The sequence below is a fragment of the Microchirus variegatus genome, assembly GCF_963457635.1.
Source record: "Microchirus variegatus genome assembly, chromosome: 23".
Classification (NCBI taxonomy): Eukaryota; Metazoa; Chordata; class Actinopteri; order Pleuronectiformes; family Soleidae; genus Microchirus; species Microchirus variegatus.
In genome coordinates, this window is record NC_139824.1 from 8,184,613 (window position 1) to 8,205,504 (window position 20,892).

The 20,892-nt window shown below is 40.2% G+C and overlaps 1 protein-coding gene across 1 annotated transcript in view; it reads right to left on the bottom strand.

Annotated features, from left to right (window-relative positions):
- The window catches only part of LOC310943870 (voltage-dependent T-type calcium channel subunit alpha-1H-like), a gene marked incomplete at both ends in the record, with an annotated part of 62,736 nt that overhangs the window by 17,022 nt on the left and 24,822 nt on the right, over positions 1-20,892 (bottom strand). Inside the window, 11 exons of the mRNA XM_083909547.1 lie at positions 1,728-1,909; positions 2,146-2,214; positions 4,498-4,621; positions 6,071-6,171; positions 6,440-6,739; positions 11,767-11,957; positions 14,102-14,189; positions 14,993-15,148; positions 15,560-15,677; positions 16,954-17,139; positions 18,608-18,759. Of these exons, the coding sequence (XP_083765673.1) occupies positions 1,728-1,909; positions 2,146-2,214; positions 4,498-4,621; positions 6,071-6,171; positions 6,440-6,739; positions 11,767-11,957; positions 14,102-14,189; positions 14,993-15,148; positions 15,560-15,677; positions 16,954-17,139; positions 18,608-18,759 (1,667 nt within the window). The remainder of the gene's footprint in view (positions 1-1,727; positions 1,910-2,145; positions 2,215-4,497; positions 4,622-6,070; positions 6,172-6,439; positions 6,740-11,766; positions 11,958-14,101; positions 14,190-14,992; positions 15,149-15,559; positions 15,678-16,953; positions 17,140-18,607; positions 18,760-20,892) is intronic.

Here is a 20,892-nt window from a genome sequence, read left to right on the forward strand (position 1 = left end):
AACGCATTTGAACGTTCTTATGGAGGCAGCGGCTGCTGTGATGTAACATTGCTGGTTTTCTCTAAGGAGTTTGGTCTAGGGAGTGAGGAGTTTACAAAGTGACCCACACTTCAGCTTCCAGTCCTAAAAAGCTGTCTAATGATAGACTGAAGCAGGTGAAGATTGTATTAGGTGCGCCTTTAGTTAAGTGGCAGGAATATTTTATTAATTTGTGTTCCCACTGGTATGTGATCTGTGTTTACGCTACCGTTCAAAAATCACCTAGAAATGTCCTTATTTTTGAAGGAAAAGCAAATTTTCTCAATGAATATAACATTAAACTAATCAGAAATACACTCTATACACTCTTTCACTACATGAAATAAAAGTGCTAAGTAGAACCATATAAGGTTCTACGGCTTGTCTTCATAGGGGAACTATTTTTGGCTCCAGGTAGAACCTTTATAAAAAAGGAACCCTTTTGGAGGGTTCCTTTTTTCCTGAATAAAACCCTTTATTCAGGAAAGGGGTTTTAAAGGGTTTCTTTGGATCAAAATGGTTCTTACTGGAACCATTAGTGTTACCAAGAACCCTTGAAAAACCCTTTCTTCGGGAAAGGGTTTTTCAGAAGCAAATGGTTCCAGGTAGAACCTCAGCCCTTGTAGAACAACCCTTATGCAACCCCTATTTCTAAGAGTGTACATTGTTAATGTGGTCAACGACTATTCTAGCTGAAAACGTCTGGTTTTTAATGGAATATACCATCTCTCCAGTGTTCTAATGGTACATTGTGTCCCTTGTGCAATTACCATGTTAGCACAGCTGAAAACATCTTTGCTGGTTCTTTGAATTTGAATATTTTGAATAAAAATCATAATTTCTAATCTTGTCAATGTCGACTATATTTTCTATTCATTTTGCAACTCTTTTGATGAATAAAAGTGTGACTTTTAATGGAAAACACCCAAAAAATTATATAGGTGACCCCAAACTTTTGAACGGTAGTGTATATTGCAATTTTCTGGTCCCTGACCACTGAAAGCTGCTTTACACTACAATTTTGCCATCCACCCGTTCACTCACACATTCATACCTTGCACATAGATATACTAAGCCTTGTATAAAGTACCTCAAAGGGATACTTGAGTAAAAGTACCGTAAGTATCTTACCTGAAAATGATATTATAATATTATTACAGTATACAACATTTATTGTACTGAAGTATCAAAAGTCATTTTCTGACATAAAATGTACTTTTAGAAGTTAAAAAAGTACATTTTAAAAATGTATTAAAGTATTTAAAAAAAGTGAGGAGTGAGGATTGAGCCATGGTGGCTCAGTGGTAAGGCTAGTTTTCATTCAACTGGAAGGTCGTGGGTTTAATTCCTGGCCCTTGAGCAACACACGTAACCCCATGTTGAAGAATGTAATTGGGTAAATGGCTAAGCTGTAGTGTAAAGGTCTACATACATACAGACCATTACCAACTCTTCTTCTTCTGATTTTATTTGGTAGTAAAGAGTAACAAAGAGAGTTAGAGGAAATGTAGTGGAATAAAAGTAAAAGTTGCTTAGTTGAAATATAAATTACAGAACAAAGTGCACATACGTGAATTTTGTACTTTGTTACATTACAACACTGGATACACTGGCAGCCATGTTTACATTGAGGGATGACGTCAATGTCTTAAAAAAACACACTTAAAAACTATATCATATCTAAAAGAGAAGATCTCTGAAACACTGACCTGAGAGGTCGCAGTGTGCGCAGCAGACGGAGCACACGGAGGATGCCAAGGATCCGATTACCACCTGACGATATGGAGACCAGAATGTCCACCAGCGACACAAACACCAGCAGCCCGTCCAATACGTTCCAGCTGCTCTGCAGGTACACACCGTTTCCAAAGTACAGGCCCATAGCTACCACCTTATCAAACACACACATACAGACACACACACACACACACACACACACACATACAGTATATCCAGCAAAAATTACAGACAAGACTAAAATAATATGAGGTGTAAAATGAGGCTGAAAGCAATTCTAATCTGCACCCGGGAAGAAAATTGCCTTTTTACAAGTATGATGAAAAAAAATATAAAAAATCACTTTGCAGTCGAGTGCCTGCTCTGAAAAAGGTGCACCGTTGTGTTTACCTTGATCATCATTTCACCCACGAAGATCACAGTGAAGATGTAATTGGACACACTGAGGAACACCCGCTCCTGTCACTCACACACACACACACACACACACACACACACACACACACACACACACACACACACACACACACACACACACACACACACACACACACACACACACACACACACACACACACACACACACACAGAGAGAGAGAGAGAGAAAAGCACATTTGTCAATTTAAATGTTTCGTGTCCCAGTAGCATTCGAGCTTTGATTCTGCTCAGCAGCTCATTACAATGAAGTGGAAAAAAAACATCCATTACGACTGTATGAGAAACACAATAACAGAAAACAGTGGGAACAGTGAGTGTACATGTACATGATCGTGTGTGTGTGTGTGTGTGTGTGAGGGTGCAAATGCAGTTTTTGAGGCTGGATGTTCAGATTAAAGCTGGGGTCTGCATCTTGTATGTGAAGTCTTTTTTTTTTTTTTTTACCACTTAAGTCAAAATATGATTTATTTTGAATTATTGCTATATGTCATAATGTCTCCGTTGGGGGGAACTTCCTGTCCTGTTCTACATGTGTACATTGGAAAGCCAAAGGTAGGAAGAGCACACCTCAGTCTCTACACACTGAAGACAACACAGAACAGAACATCAATAACAACACGTCCCATTCATTTCTATCAGGTACAGCATGTGACGAAGGTGCGAGGGTGGAGGTGAGATGCAAAACACCACGCTTCGATGTTATATATTACCAGAAAGGATTCAGGCTATTTTTCTGAATTAAAACAACATCTGGATGAGATAATGATAATTATGTTTAACTCTTAGTGCTCACAGGGTATGGATCTGTGCCGCAGGCGTACCTTTGGTAAATTGCAGTGGGAATAACCCACGACTCCTTATATGGACATCCCGGGGATGTGTGTTTATAGGTCACATCTTCAGGCTTTCAAAATGTATTTTTCATCTTCTTATGTGTTGTTGAGTCAAAGTTATGATAATTTTTTATAATTTTATTATTATTTATTTTATAAAAAATGTTCATACAAATGAGCAGTTCAAAAGTGAACTTTGAACTGTGACATATTTCCATATTTCACAAATTCAATCCAATTTTGAGTACTTTTTACTCAGTTTATACAGTTATGAACATCAGAATGCTTTTAGGTTGTGCTGAAAAAAAGGATATAAGACGGTTCATACATTATAGTCTCTGTGTATACGTTTTAACATAGGAATGGAAAATGCAGCGGGGGTTATTGTTAATCATTTTTGTGCTCCTGCTCTTTCTCCTTCTTTATCCTCTCTTTGTAAATGTGATGTTTTGTTGATAATCTGTTGAACTTGTTTCTGTACATGTGACATCTCCTCCTCTTTGGCTCTGTCTAAGATTTCTCCCATTTTTTCCCCCTGTACAAGGGTTTTCCCTCACTCAATGTGAGGGTCTAAGGACAGAGGGTGTCACTTAAAGTCCTTCAAGCCAAATTGTGTTTGTGATGTTGAGTCGTATAAATAAAACTGACTTGACATGACTTGAAAGATGTCAATGACAGAGACGACACCAAAAAGGAAATATCAACCGCTATTGAACGTTGAGTTTGAGGGAGGCCACTGCTGATCTGTCACAAAATGACATACAATGTCAAAGCAAAGAGAAATCACATGAATGATGGATGCAATTGATGCAATGAAATAGTCAGATTGTTGAGTCATATGAGTTTGCCATAGAAGAGACAAAGGATTTTACCAAAATCTTGCATTGTCACAATGAGATTTTACCAACATCGCAAAGGTAAAATGTTGTATGGTGTCAACATCAAAATCTTATGACGCTATAATGTTGTTTCATAACATTTTAAAAATAAAGGTCACCCAGAGATTTCTACGACACCTTTACTAATAGCCCATATATATATAAAAAATAGAAATAGTCTTCCAGTTTGCTGGTGAAGCTAATCAGGAAGTAAGAATAGCCAGCTGGGGGCAGCTCAAGTTAATGGTCTGAATCACTAGCTTTGGGTCTTCTTCAGGTTCGTAAATGATGATCCCATTAAGAGGTAAACAGACGAAAAGATAAAAATACCGGGGGAATATGAGTGGACACCAGCGTGAATGAAAAGCTGATGTCATGCAAACACAGAACAGGAAAAAGAAAAACAGCTGCTTCTCAGTGAAAACACCCAAGTATAGACTAAAAGTCTGCACAAAAATAATCCTGTGTGATATAAATAATCAGTGTGAGCACACACGCGCGCACACACACAGTCACAGGGCACTGTGCTAATGAATGTCGTCACAAGCGTGTGTGAGTTTGTGTGTGTGTGTGTGTGTGTGTGTGTGTGTTACCATGCTGTTGGACTCTATGTCCGGTCTCTCCAGGGCAATGGTGATACAATTAAGGAAGATGAAGAGGAGGACGACGTGATCGAACAGCTTGTGGCCTATGACCCTCTGACACCACAGCCTGAACCTGGAGGGAGGGAGGGAGAGAGGGAGGGAGAGAGAGAATATTGCTGCTTTGCTTTCCTGCATCACATATTTTATTTTGGCAGGAGTCTGTCTCTGTGAACTGGAACACAGCCTATTCTTTTTTTTCCACTTGTCTGTTGATGTTACATACTGTAGGTGTTTATTTTGTTTTATTCCATCAACCTGCCTGGGAACTAGTGATGGGAAATCCAGCTCGTTTCAAAGATTCGGTTCTTTTGACTCGGCTCCCAATTGGCTCCTCACTTAGAGCCTTCCATTTTAGCCTATAGTTTAGCAATTATGTTAATTTATTTTAAACATTTTAACCAAACCTTTAAATAAACACAGAACCTGCACTTAACCTAACCTAACCAACCTAACCCTGCACTGAGCTTAAAGCTCACCTAGAGTGGTCCTGTTGCACATATATGTGAGTTATGGAGGTCTACTTACATACATTAACTTGTTTTTATGGTCAAAAACCTCCTAGTTACTGTAAACGAGCCGATAGAAATCCTCTTTTCTGACGCTGTTTCCCAGCAGCGATATTTCAGACTCAACTCTCACCCCGGCTTCCCAACTGTCTTGTGATTGTCCAGTACCCGGAAGTGACATATTCAGCACACCCGCTCTCAGAAGCGCAGCCACCCCCCCCCCCCCCCCCGGAGCAGTGGATGCACTGCTACTCATTATCAAAACATTGTTTTAACAATGTTTAAAAATAGCTTTGTCACGACTCCCCCGCCGCAGTCCCTTACAACACAGCGTTCTCAGCAGTGGCAGCAGTGAACTGTGTGTTTTGAACCTTAAGGGCTTCTTGAACAAGGTAATGATGCAGATACACACTAAAAAACTGTGTTAATTGGAACTTCCGATATCTTTGAGATGCAGCCACATGCTTCTTCTTCGGTTTTCGCTCATTTCTTAACTTTTTCCTGATGAGCTTGCATTTAAATCTGGATCCCCCCCGTCTCTCTGTCACTCTGTGTGTACCTGGCCTGTACCACTACTCTGCCCATCTGCCCCTTCCCTTCTTTTACATAATGGTATGATCCTAGTCTGTCCTCGCATGTCATTCTCTTCTCGTTTGCAACAAAGAATCGGCCAACACTGCATCACTACCGGAAACAACAGGGGGCAGTAAATTTCCATATGGCATATTCACATGTTGATGTTTATTAATGTGCAATGTCCGCCCTCAACTGAACCAACAAAACAACACACAACAACCTACAGCGACTCGATCGCCCGCAATTTGTCAACATAACGCGTGTTGTTCACACTTGACCAGCGTTAATTGATTAAGGCGAAAATTGTCGAGCTGAACCTGATCTGTAACCTTCACACCTCAGCTGTGAGGTTTCACACAAGCTGTGGTTAAAGCCACCGAAGACACTGTGGAGTATACCGGGGGCTATATATGTGTGTGTGTGTGTGTGTGTGTGTGTACCGGTTATGTGGAGAGAACAGATAGAGGGACCACTCTTCATGCTCCAGGCACCACTGAGGCTTGTATGGCTCCAGGATCTTCTTCAGAATCTTACATACATTCTGTAGGGAACACACACACACACAAACACACACACACATGCTGTGAGATCATTGTCTAAATCATTATGCTGTAAATTTTAAGAGGTGATCTTAAATTTCAGCGCTGAAAAACAAGCTTTTAAAATAATCTCTTTTCTCCTGAAGCAAATTAACATTTTCAAAGGTAGATGAATGCCTTGAGGGACCGTTTGAACTCTTTTTGAACAAGCCTAACAGAAGCAAGACACCATTTAAAATAAAGAAAGAAATTAAAAGCTCAAAGAGTCACCTCCTCAACCTCCTCTTCCTCCAGATCACCGTGATAATGTGCCGTCAGAGGAGCGTCATCGTAGTAGCTGTCGGTGAGATGAAAGGTGGTGCCGTTGCAGTCGGGCGGGTGGAGCACAGGCACCTGCAGATACTCGGGCTGGTCCAGACTCTGCTCCATGCTGCTGCGGTTGGAGTTGGAGTGCGTGTCGGACAACAGGGACTCCATCTCTCCTGACTGGCTCTTCCTGTGGAGGCTGGGGGCTCGGCCCATGCTCGTCCAGCTGGATCGACGGCTCTCTGGACCACTGTCCCACAGATTCTGAGAAGACAACTTTAAATAAGAGTGACTTGCATAGTGGGATCTCTGGAGGATTTGTAAGTAATTTGTTTTCCTCAGAGATTAAAGGAATAGTGTGGAGGTTTGGCTACTGGTGATGCTGTGGAGCAATTTGTTTTTACAGTTCCTATTTTGATTTTTACATGTAGCTCTAATACTCTTCCGTATCTTGTTTTATGTATTTTTATTTTAATACTTGCATAAAGATAGTTTGCATTTCACAGCTTTAGAATCAGTCTGAGTGTTTTCTTGGCTACCATCGTTCCACAAGTTCTTCCTTTGTTTTTATTGTGCCTTTCTTTTACCAGGTAGGTCAATTGAGAACCATTTCTCATTTATCAATGACAGTCTGGGCCAGAGGGAGTAAGGACACACATAAAACATGGAAACAGTAAAAACATGGAATCACAGTAGACACACATAAAACATGAAAAACAATAAATCAGACAGTGATCCTATTCAGGGCAGGCAGCAGGAGCAACAGTCACAGATTGTTTGTTGTGGGCTTGTGAAGGAGGAGGAAGTCAGAATGAAAGAACTAAGTTTTAGCTTCTGTCACAACTGGATCTAATCACTCGGAGCTGTGAAGTGAAATGAGGGATGGCTAAAGCAGGTGTGGGTTTGATTAAAGTCAGACTTCTGAGAAAAAGTCAGAATTGTGAGATTTAAATCAGATTAAAGTCAGAATTCTAAAAAAAAAGTCAAAATTCTGGGATTAAAAAGTCAGAATTCCAAGATGAAAGTCAGAATTTCGAGATCAAAGTCAGATTAGCGTCAGAATTCTGAGATTAAAGTCAGATTAAAGTCAGAAGGAGCAACGGTCACAGATTGTTTGTAGTGGGCTTGTGAAGGAGGAGGAAGTCGGAATGAAAGGACTAAGTTTTAGCTTCTGTGAAGTGAAATGAGGGATAGCTAAAGTAGGTGTGGGTTTGTGGAATGAGCAAAGTTAATGTGATTAGTGGAGCATAGATTATTGTCATCCATGTTATGGATGTTGAGTAGAGAGCGGAGATCGACAGGGATTTTTGCCAATTATGGTTTTGTAAATAAACCAGTGGATTAAAATAGGCACAAATTCTTACACACGAGACATTTAAAAGTAATGCTCCTAACCTCTTCTTACGCTGTTATATTATATGCTATATGCACAGGGAGACAGGAAAGAGAGAGAAAAAATTCACATGAACTTTACTTATTTATTTATTTAGTTGTTTTTGTTTACTGAGAGCATGAAAGGTGAAGAGAGTGTGAGGCGGATGACTTGCCACAAAAGGGCTACAGTCGGAATAAAAACCCTAGCTGCTGCAGAGGAGTCGTTCAACCAGGTGAGCTTCAGTGTATTTATTTGAATTTGTCTTAAAAACACCACCGAGGCTTAGAGTAGGTGCCCCTAATTCTGACTCTCATTGTGGCCTAATTATGCAGCTCTGTTGTACAATGACAATGAACCCCTAATGACTGCAGAGGGCAGTGACGCAGAAGAACGTCGCATGTCAGAGTTCCTCGTATTGTTGCATCCGAACTATAACAGAAAGACCCACGGTAAAAAAAAAAAAACCTGAACCACAGTCTAATTAACATTCAAACGATGGCAATCCAAATCAAATGGAAGTGACATTCTGACCATGTGAGATTCCACCACAGCACGCTGAACACGACAGCAAAAGGGAAAAAAAACGCAACACACAGGATGAGTATCGCTGCTGCGCGGCACAGTCAGTCGCTCTCCGTCACACCTCGAAAGACACGTTTCTCTCCCTTCATGATTCTGACACACCACGTGATCTGAGCTGATAACAAGTTTGCTTGGTTGCACTCGAAAAAGAAGTTTTCCCGTGTTTCCAGGTGTCCATCTCACGCATGTGTGAAGTAAGAGAGGCATATTTTTAATGAATCCAGCTGTTGTGCACTGCAGGTTTTTCATGGTCAAAGTCTTTTATTTATTTTTTTTCCATCTTACTCAAGATATTACATCTACTGTGATAATACGAGAGACATAACGGCACAAAAGAGGAGACTCGATAAACACTGTGATCTGTGTAGTCTGTTTTGGGCTGAAATACTGTGCCACCAGAAAGTGAATTTTAATAATTTATATTTGGATTTAAATTGCTAAGCTTGAATAATTGCATTGATAAACTGAATTTGAATCACATAATTTGATTCAAATTCGGTTTATCAAATGAGGAGACCTGTGTATCTGCGCTCGATTGCTCTTCCTTTACTCGTACCCGGATGTCCATCACGGTAAAGAGAACTGAATGTGAAAATATATAGAATTTTACCGAATGCAATGATTCAAAGCAAACAATACAAACTCAAATTATGTGATTCAAATTCAGGCATATACTTTCAGCCCATATATTTGATCATAGATTAATCAGTTTAAGTGGATTTATTGATATGTAATTTATGGTTTCTGGACAAAAAAACAAAACACGAGGATGTCATCATTTCAAAATTTGAGAAACATATATTGAGAAAAATATTGACTGTTCTTTATTGTTATAATAATTATAATAATAAAGATAATAATACATTTTATTTGATAGAGCCTTTCTTGACACTCAAGGTCACCTTACATACAAATATGGAGTATGCCATTCTGAATAGGTGAGTTTTTAGTTTGGATTTGGGGGGGAAGCAAAACTAATTCTGCAAGAAAATAACCAAAATATTAATGACTTAAAAGATATATGGATTGCAAATCAAATTGCAGTCATGATAAATGGTGGAAAGATGCGACAATTGGTGGAAGTAGTGCATCACCAGCCGATACAATGGTGGCGTTAAAATATACTTTATATATAAAATATACTTTAATTTACTTTTAAAGTTTTTTATGACATAAAACCATCTGAATGTCTGATAAATTCCCTCAGCTCCCCTTAAGTTATGCATACATTTGTAACATCTAATGAATATGTAATATTCTGCAGTTTCATCTTGCAGTTAGACAGCGTTTGTAAAGCAATCACCCTCCCCCACCAAAGTCCACTGGGAAAATCTGCATTTTTAGCTCACGTGGAAACAAGACCTGCTCAACTACTGCTGTCTCGTTTAGGTTAAAGTATAGGTTTTTGTCATTAAGATCAATTCAAACGAAGCATTAAAAACACAAAATGACACATTTGAATATACTGATGGAGGCAGCAGCAGATTAACAACTCACTGTGTGCAGTGGTGTAAAATTGCCAATTTTCTCTATGGACATTGGTGCAAGGAGGGAGCAACACAAACCTCAGCTTCCAATCCAAAAAAAAGTCTTTCTAACGTCAAGAAGAAAGTATCCAACATATTCTAAAGATATTGTAGATTTAAGGTGGATTTCTTTACTGGGTTGAGCCCAGAATAATTGGTAGAAGCGGTGCGGACAATGATGATGTGAAAATATACTTTAAAGGTATTCTATGACAAAAAAAGTCTGATAAATTGTCTCAGCTCCCCTTACGTTATTAACACTGTAATGGTTTAGGCCATATTTTAAGATAAGATAAAATAAGATGTATTTGTTTTGTTCCAGTGAGAAATCCGTCTTGAATATGGCAACCGTTCTCAAAAAACATCCATCAATCACAAATGAAATCTGTAGCTACATCAATAACAATAAGCAATAAATAAACAAAGCTTCACATGTTTCAGCCGAGGTGGTGCTAAGAGCTTTGTGTCGGTTATGACCAGAGCTGTTCTCACTACAGAAGTCATGTGCACAGTCCCTCTGGTCTTTGTGGACTCAGCCTTGATAAATGATATTATGCACTCAGGCAGATGGACTAACTGTAGCTCAGCTCAGCTCAGCCTTCCATCCATTTTCGACCGCTTTATCCTCCACAGGAGGGTCGCGGAGGCCAATCTCAGCTGACGTACACCCTGGACGGTTCGCCAGTCCATCTCAGAGCCACACATAGAGGCAAAAAACCATTCAACCATTCACGCTCAGAGCAGGGGTGTCAAACTAATTTTCACTTAGGGCCACATCAGCATAATGGTTACCCTCAAAGGGCCAGATGTAACTGTCATACAGAATAAATGAAACTAAATGTAACCAAATATAATGTAAAATAAAGGTAACTACTCTACTACGTAACATATTGCTTATTCAATTTCACTATCAATGTAGTTTATGGTCAACACAGCCTTAAAGCAGCATAGACCCATTTTAACAGATTTAAAGACCAATTTATCACTCGCGGGCCACATAAAATGACGTGGCGGGCCACATCTGGCCCCTGGGCCTTGACAAATGTGGTTTAGAGTGTCTAATTTACCTAATCCCCATATTGCATGTTTTTGGACTGTAGGAGGAAGCTGGAAACACACACACACAGGGAGAACATGCAAACTCCATGCAGAAAGGCCCGTGTTCCAACTGGGGCTCAAACCCGTGCTTCTTACTGCAAAGGCAAGAGTGCTAACCAGTCTTGTATAAAGTACTTGAACGCGATACATGAGCAAAAGTACAAGTATCTTACCAGAAAATTACTTTGGTAGAAGTTAAAGTCACCTTTTAGAATATTACATGAGTAAAAGTCTTAAAGTACCTGACATTTACTGGACTTAAGTATGAAAAGTCATTTTCTTATATAAAATGTACTTAAGTATTAGAAGTAAAAGTAAAAGTATTGGTTGACTGCTCTGCTAACAGCTGAAATGAGCCGCTAGCGTGTTTTAAGTCCATTCGGAGCCAAATTCTGCAGCTAACAGCTGAGCGGCTAGCAGCTAGTGCCGCTAAAAACAACTAGCGACAACAAACAGTAACGAAGATGGTTAAGGGAATTGTATGGGAGTAAAAGTACACGTTTTATTTAGGAAATGTAGTGGAGAAAAAATTAAAGTTGTCAGAAATAGAAAATAACCAAGTAAAGTACAGTAACAAAGTATTTGTGCTTTGCTACATTACAACACTGGTGCTAACCACTACACTTGTTAGCTTATTTTCACATTTTCTGCCTCACTGAGAGCTAATGTGGTGATGATACAGATAAAAAAAACGTGTTTCCGAGACTCACCGCTGATCTTTGCTCGAGGCAGTTGACATCCATGGAAGCGGCGCTCGCTCGCCGCGACTGGGCCGAGTTTATGGTGGGCGTGGCTGCGGTGTGCGTGATGACCGGCAGAGGTGGAGGAGGAAGGTGGGGCATGGAGGCTTTTGGGTTCAGAAGACCGTTGGGGCTCAGCATCATATTCTGGAGCTTCAGCTCTGTGTGGGCACACAGAGAGACATGCACACATATTTGTTTGGGTCCCTGGAAAACTTGGCCTTAGAATCTCTAAACAGGAACACAATGTGTGTCACAACAGTATTAGTATTAGGGCCAAGCTAGAGAGAGAGAAAAAAAGTAATATTTCAAGGATAAAGTCCAAAATATCAGGAGAATAAGGTCATAATTTTATGAGAATAAAGTCATATAATGTTAAAAAAAAAAGTGATAATATTCCGAGAGAAAAATCATTATTTCCAAGAAATAAGTCGTAATCTTACGAGAATGAAGTCTTAATATGAGAATAGTCGTAATATTACAAGAATAAAGTCTTAATATTATGAGAATAAAGTCTTAATATTATGAGAACAGTCGTAATCTTACAAGAATAAAGTTGTAATCTTACGAGAATAAAGTCTTAATGAGAACAGTCGTAATCTTACAAAAATAAAGTCGTAATCTTACGAGAGTAAAAACGTAATCTTAGGAGAATAAAGTCTATGAGAACAGTCATAATCTTACAGGAATAAAGCTGTAAAATGATGAGATCCTTTTATTTATTTATTTTATCATTATCTAATGTATTATTAATAAATAACAATGGAGAGACAATGTAACCAGTGAGTCTGTGTGATTCTTTCTTCTTTTGTGCTTTATTAGTGAAGCCCCAAATCAACCCCATAAAATGTAACTTCACGAAATGCTCCGCGTTTCCCATCTTGACACAGGATGCAGACGATCATCTCAGACTTTGCTTGAATAACAATTACGACTCTCGAAAAACAGAAAAAAATGTCTTCAGTTCGGCCCTAATACGCAGTCGTAGTTTTGTCCTTAATATAATTTATTTTAAATTGAATGATTATGTTTCTTACTCTATCTCTTTTGTAAAGTGCAGTGATATTATGTTGTAGGCTGGCAGGTCCACAAAAATGAGACCCAAGTTGTAATCAGGTAAAAACTTATCTAACTATTTTTCTGTTGCAGTGACGCTGCAGTTGCCAGCCTGAGACACAGATGCTCCTTCTAACTCAAATCATAGGCTGCCAGCTAGAAAAAAAAAAAGGAAAAACTGATTTTGCCACTTAGGTACCAATAATATATGCCTGCATAAATCTGCAACATCTGAAGAATATACTCTGCAGTTTCATCTTGCAGTTTATTAAGCAATCAGTCAAAAAAGGCTTTATAACGACATATATCTTTAGAACAGGGGTCTCATACTAGGCGGCCCCCCCATCCATTACATGCGGCCCCCCACTTAATATCATGAAAACATGGCCCACGACCTCAGCATCTTTTAAACACAGGGTGTCGCTGAGGCACAGCTGCCAGCGAGGTGATAGAATATAATATATGTTTGCTAGCAGTGTTTTTATAACAGTAATTATAAGATATTTGGTCATAATTATCCCATTATTAAAGGTGCCATATGTAAGAATGTGGCCAAAAAAGGTTACTACATTCAAATTCAAAATACCGAGGTCTTTTAGGTTTCGTTTTCTGACGTAACTGGCAACCCGTGGTTGCTCGGCAGCTGAGACTCTACTGACTGCAATGATTGGTAGACGGCGGTAGGTGGCGCCACATGCCAAAACATAAACATGATTTGCAGTCTGCAAATCATTTTAATTTTTAATGCAAATATTTTGTCTGTACTGTTGTTGTTGGTGAGTTCAGTTTGTTATATGAACATTATTCCTGAGTCTCTGTGACATATTAGGAGGATTTTATGGCCAGTTGCTTTAGATTTATTACATAATGCACTTTTAAATGTATCATATACAATATTCAATTACATATATAAACACACTTATTAGGGCCCGAGCCACGAATGGCAGTGGCCCCGAAACGGCTCCTGGTATGAATTTTAATGACAGTTGTCCACACTATTATTTATGTTATTTAAAATAAATGTCTGTTTATGATATTCATACATTCATTTTGCATCATAAATAGTATTATTAAGTGCTCTAGGCCGGCCCCCTCTTGACCACAATAGATGCGCATTGGCCCCCAGGTTATTTGAGTTTGAGACCCCTGCTTTAGAATATTATTCTAAGGATATCATAGAATAGAATGTCTACATGTATATATATAAAAAAAAAACGCACTTTAAGCTGATTGTGGGGTGAGTTTGTACCTGCAGCGTAAAAGTCCCTCAACTTCTCCTCATCCTCGAAAGAGAGCGACTGTCTCTCGTCATCTGCCTCAGACCTGTTGGCATCCCCCTAAAACAAACACACACAAACACACACAGTCTTCATTATCATCATCATAATCATCGCCCTCCTTCAGTCACTCTCTGTTGACCGTTGTAAAAGTGAAAAGAGTCACGAGGGGAGGGACGGAGAAACATGGAGCAGGAGGCAGAGGGGAGGAGGGAATCTCCAGCGCTCTCTAGTTGAGTTATATGCAAGGCTTTGGCAGCGATCGTCTATAGTCATGCCAATAAAGCTTTACTGAATTTAATTAAAATTCACGCCAGAAAGATGGAGGCAGAGAGCTTTGGCAAAGGGTATCTGACTGTGTGTGTGTGTGTGTGTGTGTGTGTGTGTGTGTGTGTGTGTGTGTGTGTGTGTGCGTGTGCGTGTGCGTGTGTGTGATGAAGTAACAGAGAGAGAGAGAGCAAGTGTTCTCTGATGTTGGAGATAAAAGATGAAAACTACACAACAAAAGCTCACCAGCTGTGAATGGCAGGCGATATCAAACACATCCCTACCCTGGAGAGTACTGCTCGTGTGTGTGTGTGTGTGTGTGTGTGTGTGTGTGTGTGTGTGTGTGTGTGTGTGTGTGTGTGTGTGTGTGTGTGTGAGAAAAAAAAAAAAGACAGAAGGAGAGTAAAAGAGAAAAATAATCACAAAAGACAGGGAAAAAGAGTGGTGGATAAAGAGATAATGGAAAAACAGGATGGTGGGGATTATTCTCTTGTAGCAGCTTTGCTATCACCAGCGCCACAGAGCTCAATTAGCTTTGTTTTTCTAAACCTCCTTCTCCATGCAGCTCAATACTAAACTGTACATTTTGCGCTTACCTCGGCTTGAAAGCCCTCCACCAAAATGGCAACGAGCAAGTTGAAGAGGACGTAGTTGCCAAAAGTCATGAGGGCAACAAAATAGAGGGCAGCCAGCGGCGTGGTGGAGGCCATCCCATTATAGAGCACCGCGTTCCAGTCCTCCTGGGTGAGGATCTGCAGATGGGGAAAGCGACCAAGTCATTTAAGGCGCTAAAATGGAGCAGTAATGCAACCTATATATGTAAGTCTAAGCAGAATAATAATCTTCCTTTAAAGCCTTAGTGTCAGTTGAACAGTAATGATACTCATCAGTGTTAAATGAGCTCCTGTGGAGTGTGCGTTTCATAGTGAGGAGTATGTTACCTGCCCACTGGGAGAGTTGTCATATGAAAAAAAAACTGAGCATCAGCGTTTATTAAATGGCGCAAATTCAATAACGGAGAAGATTATCGGGGACGACTGCCAGTGACAGTTTGAATCGCGTCCCAATTCATTCCGGAAATCAAATTGAACACAAATCCGTCAATGGGGGCGTTTTGTCTAAATGAAATAATCTCAGTGTAATCGTGCGTTTGTTCGTCGCACCTGAAAGACGGTGACGGTCGCCCAAAGCAGGGAGTCGAAATTCTTTCTGTCCGGTAAAGTGTCCCCACTGTCTTGTCTCAGGCCAAATTTACAGCCAAACAGATGCATCCCCAAGATACTGCAACACACACACACACACACACACACACACACAAAGCAACAAAGAAATACATTGCTTTCATTACGCAATAATTCCATATCAACACTGCGCAACAAGATGCAGTAATACTGTCTGTGTGAATAATTGTGTTTGTCTGAAGGGTGATGATGCATGTGGTAATATGTCCTGTAAAGGAGCGGGAAAAAGGTCAGTAGCTGTGATTGTAGTTTTTGCAAGGAATAATTACACTTGAGAAAACATTTTTGGCCTCAGCCTGCAGCTCCACCTTTGGAGGAAATCGTCACATACACTACCGTTTGGGAGAAATGTCCTTATTTTTTGAAGAAAAAGCACTTTTTTAGAATGAATATAACATTAAATGAATTAGAAATACACCTTGTTAATGTGGTAAACGACTATTCTAGCTGGTTTTTAATGGCATATGTACACAGGTGTATAGAGGCCCATTTCCAGTGTTCTAATGGTACATTGTGTTTGCTAATAGTGTTAGAAGGCTATTGGATGATTAGAAAACCCTTAAAAACCCTTGTGCAATGTTGTTAGCACAGCTGAAAACAGTTTTGTTCGTTTTTATTTGGAATAAAAATCCTTATTTCTAATCTTGTCAATGTCTTGACTATATTTTTTAATCATTTTTGCAATTCTTTTGATGAATAAAAGTGTGAGTTTTAATGGAAAACACCCAAAAAATTGGGTAACCCGTTCTTTTACAGTCCGCTAATTACCAGCTATTTACCCGGTAAACTCATGGTAACACAAAAGTGTAACTAGGTAATTACCAATGGTAATAAAAAAGTAAATACAATGAAACTATGGCCAAAATACAAGGCATTTCCCTGGTAACTATATAGTAAATTATAGTGTGTTATTGTGCAATTACTGCTGGTAATAAGAAGGTAAGTACGATGAAACTAGGGCCAACTATGGATATTTACCTGGTACCTATATGGTAAATTTTATTGTATTATTGTGTTATAAGCTGGTAGCTATAGTCTGCTAATTACTAGCTATTTACCCAGTAAATGTATGGTAACAGAAAATAGCTAATGTGTTACTAGGTTTAAACCTGTAATAGGAAGGTAAGAACAATGAAACCATGGCCAAAATACTGGGTAATTACCCACTAAATTATAAAGCGTTAATGGTAATACCTACTGGTGATATGTGGGCGAATCTACAGCTGAAATACTAGCTATTCATCTGGTAAATGATATTGTGTTATTGAAAAAATGACCACATTCTTACTACTTTTGAACGGTAGTGCATAACCTACCTGAAAATGAATATAAAGAGCATCAGCAACATGGAGAACGTGGCCACGTTGTCCATGGTCTTCATCAGCACCACCAGCTGTCTCCTCAAGGCAGGAAGGAACCGCACCAGCTTCAAAACTCTCAGCAGGCGGAAGGTACGCAGCACGGACAAGCCTCCCGCTGCCTCCCCGACGAGCTCCCACACACTTAAAAACACACCGGTGATAGAGCAATTACACACACACACACACACAACTTCAATTTGCAATAAAGCAACCTAAAAGTCTAAGTCAGCTGAACTATCACTCTCTGAAAGCCTTCCAGGCAAAGGCAAGGTCTGCAGAAAAGACGTTTGTTTGGTGCAGCAAGCTGAGAGGGAGCAGCCGATTATGTTAGCCAACACAGAAACAACAATTTTCTATGAAACTTTCTTAAATTTCATGATCAGCAATGTACAGGAGAAAAAGTAAAAGACTATGGTTACATCCACACTACCAGATCTTTATTTAAAAACTGTACTTTCAAACAAAAACTGCAGTCGTTTCCTTAGTTTCATAAAGTGCCACGAACAACACACAACGGGGCGAAATCTGAAACCAATCGCAAAGTGAATGCCTTGTTTACACCGCAGCCTAAATCCGAATTTTAAGCATATCCAGATTGTATCTAGCTTGATATTTTTTGGGCAGTCTGAACACACAAGATCCGATTATGGATATTTACAGATCCGTTTCAATTTGAACTTCAACCACAAGAAGTGTCTCGACTCGACCAACAACCATGAAGAAGAGATGGAAGCTAAGGTGGTGTGTTTACACGATCGACACAGTGGAAGATAATAATTAGAAAAATCAGAAGACAGTTTGCACCGTGGCTCCACATGACCATTTGGGACAGAAACCGGCACAGATTGCTGTCGTCCATTTTGTTTATTTTGTTTAGACTACTTGATTTCTGTCTGAGTCATGGCCTGTAGGGGTGGTCTCGGACCGGTTGATTTGGTGCGCACCAAAGTACCGAGATTACATTCACACCTTACGCAAACGAACCAAACCAAGAGACCAAACACAGCCAAAGTTAGTTAGTTAGTCAAACTTTTCACATGATTTCTGGAGCAGAATTTATGCGTTTTCAAATGAGAAGAGTAGTGTGGATGTAACCTAATCCCAATGCCAATAACTTGCTTCATTTCAGGTCAACATAGCACCCCCTGGGTCCCCTCTGCCCATGGGCCTAAAAAAGTCTTGAAATGGCCCTGTTCCCAGGTAGAGAAAGTGCTAAATTCCTTTTTTTGTGGACATGTGGTGACTGAAAATAGGAAATAATGTTTACAAGTAGCAGCCAATAAAGAAGTTGAGAGCCGTGTGCACTGGCACAGTAAACAAGCAGCGCCTTGAAGTACAGAAATACATAATTTAACTTGTAGTACTACATAATAGAGTGAATACAGGCCCACTGGACTGAGAGAGCAACTGCTTTAGTGTCAGAGCCAGCATCGCTGTGACAGTTTGCAAGATGTGACTGCGGCGTTGACGCGCTGTGAGGATTTTTCCGGTCACAAAAGGAATTATTCAACGACAAAATGCACATTTTTTTCAGCAAACATAAGCATAAATAACCCCCCGCACACCTGCCACAACCCACAAACCACCCCCACCTGCCCTCGTGTCAGACCTGATGATGACAATGACGCTGTCAAAGCTGTTGTAAGGGTTCTTGATGTAGCCAAAGAGCCCGAGAGCCAGGAGCTTCAGCAGCATCTCCAGACTGAAGAGGCTCGTGAACACCATGTTACTGATTTCCAAAATATCTGTCAGCTCCTGCGGCTGAAGAGGTGCAGCGTTTGTGGAGAGAGAAGAGGGAGAGAGAGGTTGATGTGCAGAGATGGACAGGCACAGAGGAAAAACCGACAAATAAACAGAGACAAACAGATTGACGGAGAAAAGCACTGTAAACTCAGCATGTTAGGAGATGAAGCTTCGGTTCAGGGTTTTGTGAATAATACGCACAAAAGAAGCGGCCCCGAGATTTGAATAAAATGTTTTTTTTTTGCTTTGAGTGACTAAGAACATCCATTATTAGTATTATTTACGAAAAGCAGTCCTTCTAAAAACAGACAATGAAGCCTCTGCTGTGCTGGAGCCACAAAGGCTTTGCCAAGACGACTGGAGGGAACATTTTAGAGAGCATCGGAGTTAATAAAAAAAAAAAACTCATGTCAGCAAACAATTGTGGTCTCGTGTTCATCGATGCTTGTCGATGATATTGTCAAGGTTTTATTCACGCTTCAAAATATCCATCCGTCATTCCATCCATTATCTGTACCACTTATCCTTCACAGTACCGCGAGAAATGACTTACATATAACCTGGTTTACACCAACATTATTCCATGGGTTTTTAAACCCACTAAAAAAGACAGCTGACTCTATTCCCATTGCCTGTAGAGGAATTTGGCTTTCTGTTCAGAGCTACAAGAGCCTTGTGTGCGTGGGTTTTCTCCGGGTTCTTTGGGGAGAGTTGGGGGATTAGGCAAACTGGACACTCTAAATTGACCATGAGTGTGAGAGTGGGTGGTTGTTTGTCTCTATGTGGCTCTGTGATGCACTGGCGACCTGTCCAGGGTGTACCCCACCTTTCGCCCTATGGCACCAGGGCCCCTCGCGACCCTCAGGTGGAGGATACAACAAATATACGTACACGCACAGCAGAAGAAAGCATCACAGCGAGCGCAGACATTGTCAGCGTGGATACACTTTGACATCTTTCACTTCAGTCCGTTTTAGCAGCAACTGAACTCACTTTTTCATTCTACAGTTCCGGCACGATTCGACTCCACACGGTTTGGTATGGTTTTCCATTGCTAAAGTAACCTCCTCAACGTGGACGGAGTCGTCACGACACGAAACTGCTGCGACACAAACACGCAAACTAGGGACGAGCAAAGCAGTTGTTTCCGAATTACTGAATAGTTAGAATCAGTTAATAAAAAAGACAGGGAACTGAAATACGGCTGAACGGGGTTGTGATTCGGCTCGCGATCGCCGGCTTTAAGCAGTGCTGTCACTAAACACACCAGACTATGCAATTAACGCATGTTTTCAGGATTTTTAAGTCTTTTTAACTGATGTACAGTTCGGCATTGTTCGGTTTGATTGGACGTCTTGCTCATGAATCTTCCAGTGACGACACTCTCTGACCAATCAGTGGCCGGCAGTCAACGTCACATTTTAGTATCGGCTCAGCTTGCTCAGAACCTTTCAAGAATAGGGACTAAAAAAAAGTACCAGTTACCAGGTACTACCCCAAATGGAAAAGCAAGAGTCAAGTCAAGCCGTGCCGAGCTGAGTCATGCTGGAACTCTGTAGTGGAAAAGCGCCAATAGATCGTTGCGTGCAAAAGGTGCTGACCACAACTAGACCGCCAAAATAAAGTCGTAGAGTAGCGCAATTACCACGTCATGTTTACCTTTGATTCTATCTATTGACATTTCAAACAAAAGCCAGATGTTAGTGGGTTTACAAGTCAAGACTTAGTGGGTTTCAAACCTTAAGAACCTTCATGCAATAGTGCTAACCGCTGTACCACTGTGCCGCCCACTCCATGCATACATAAGGACATTTTTTTTTTGCTTTCTGCTGGACAGTGTGATACAGGAAAAGTGCCAAACCAGAGGCAAATCCACAAGGTGACAGTTGTAATAAATTACCTGCTGTAAAACAGTTTTATCAGACGCCGCAGAGGCGGAAAAACATTAAATATAAACTAAGTGTGAGCTTTGGATAGTCGTGCAATTTTCTTGCTGCTCAACAAGAGTCTGTTTCCAATTGTGCTGAGCGCCAAATTGTTGATAATAAATCGGTCAATAAAATTCAATATTTGTTTTTGTCTTGGGTTGAATTTTGGAACAAAACATTACGTTTGGTAATTAAGGCAATAGCTGTTTAACAGTTATTTCGA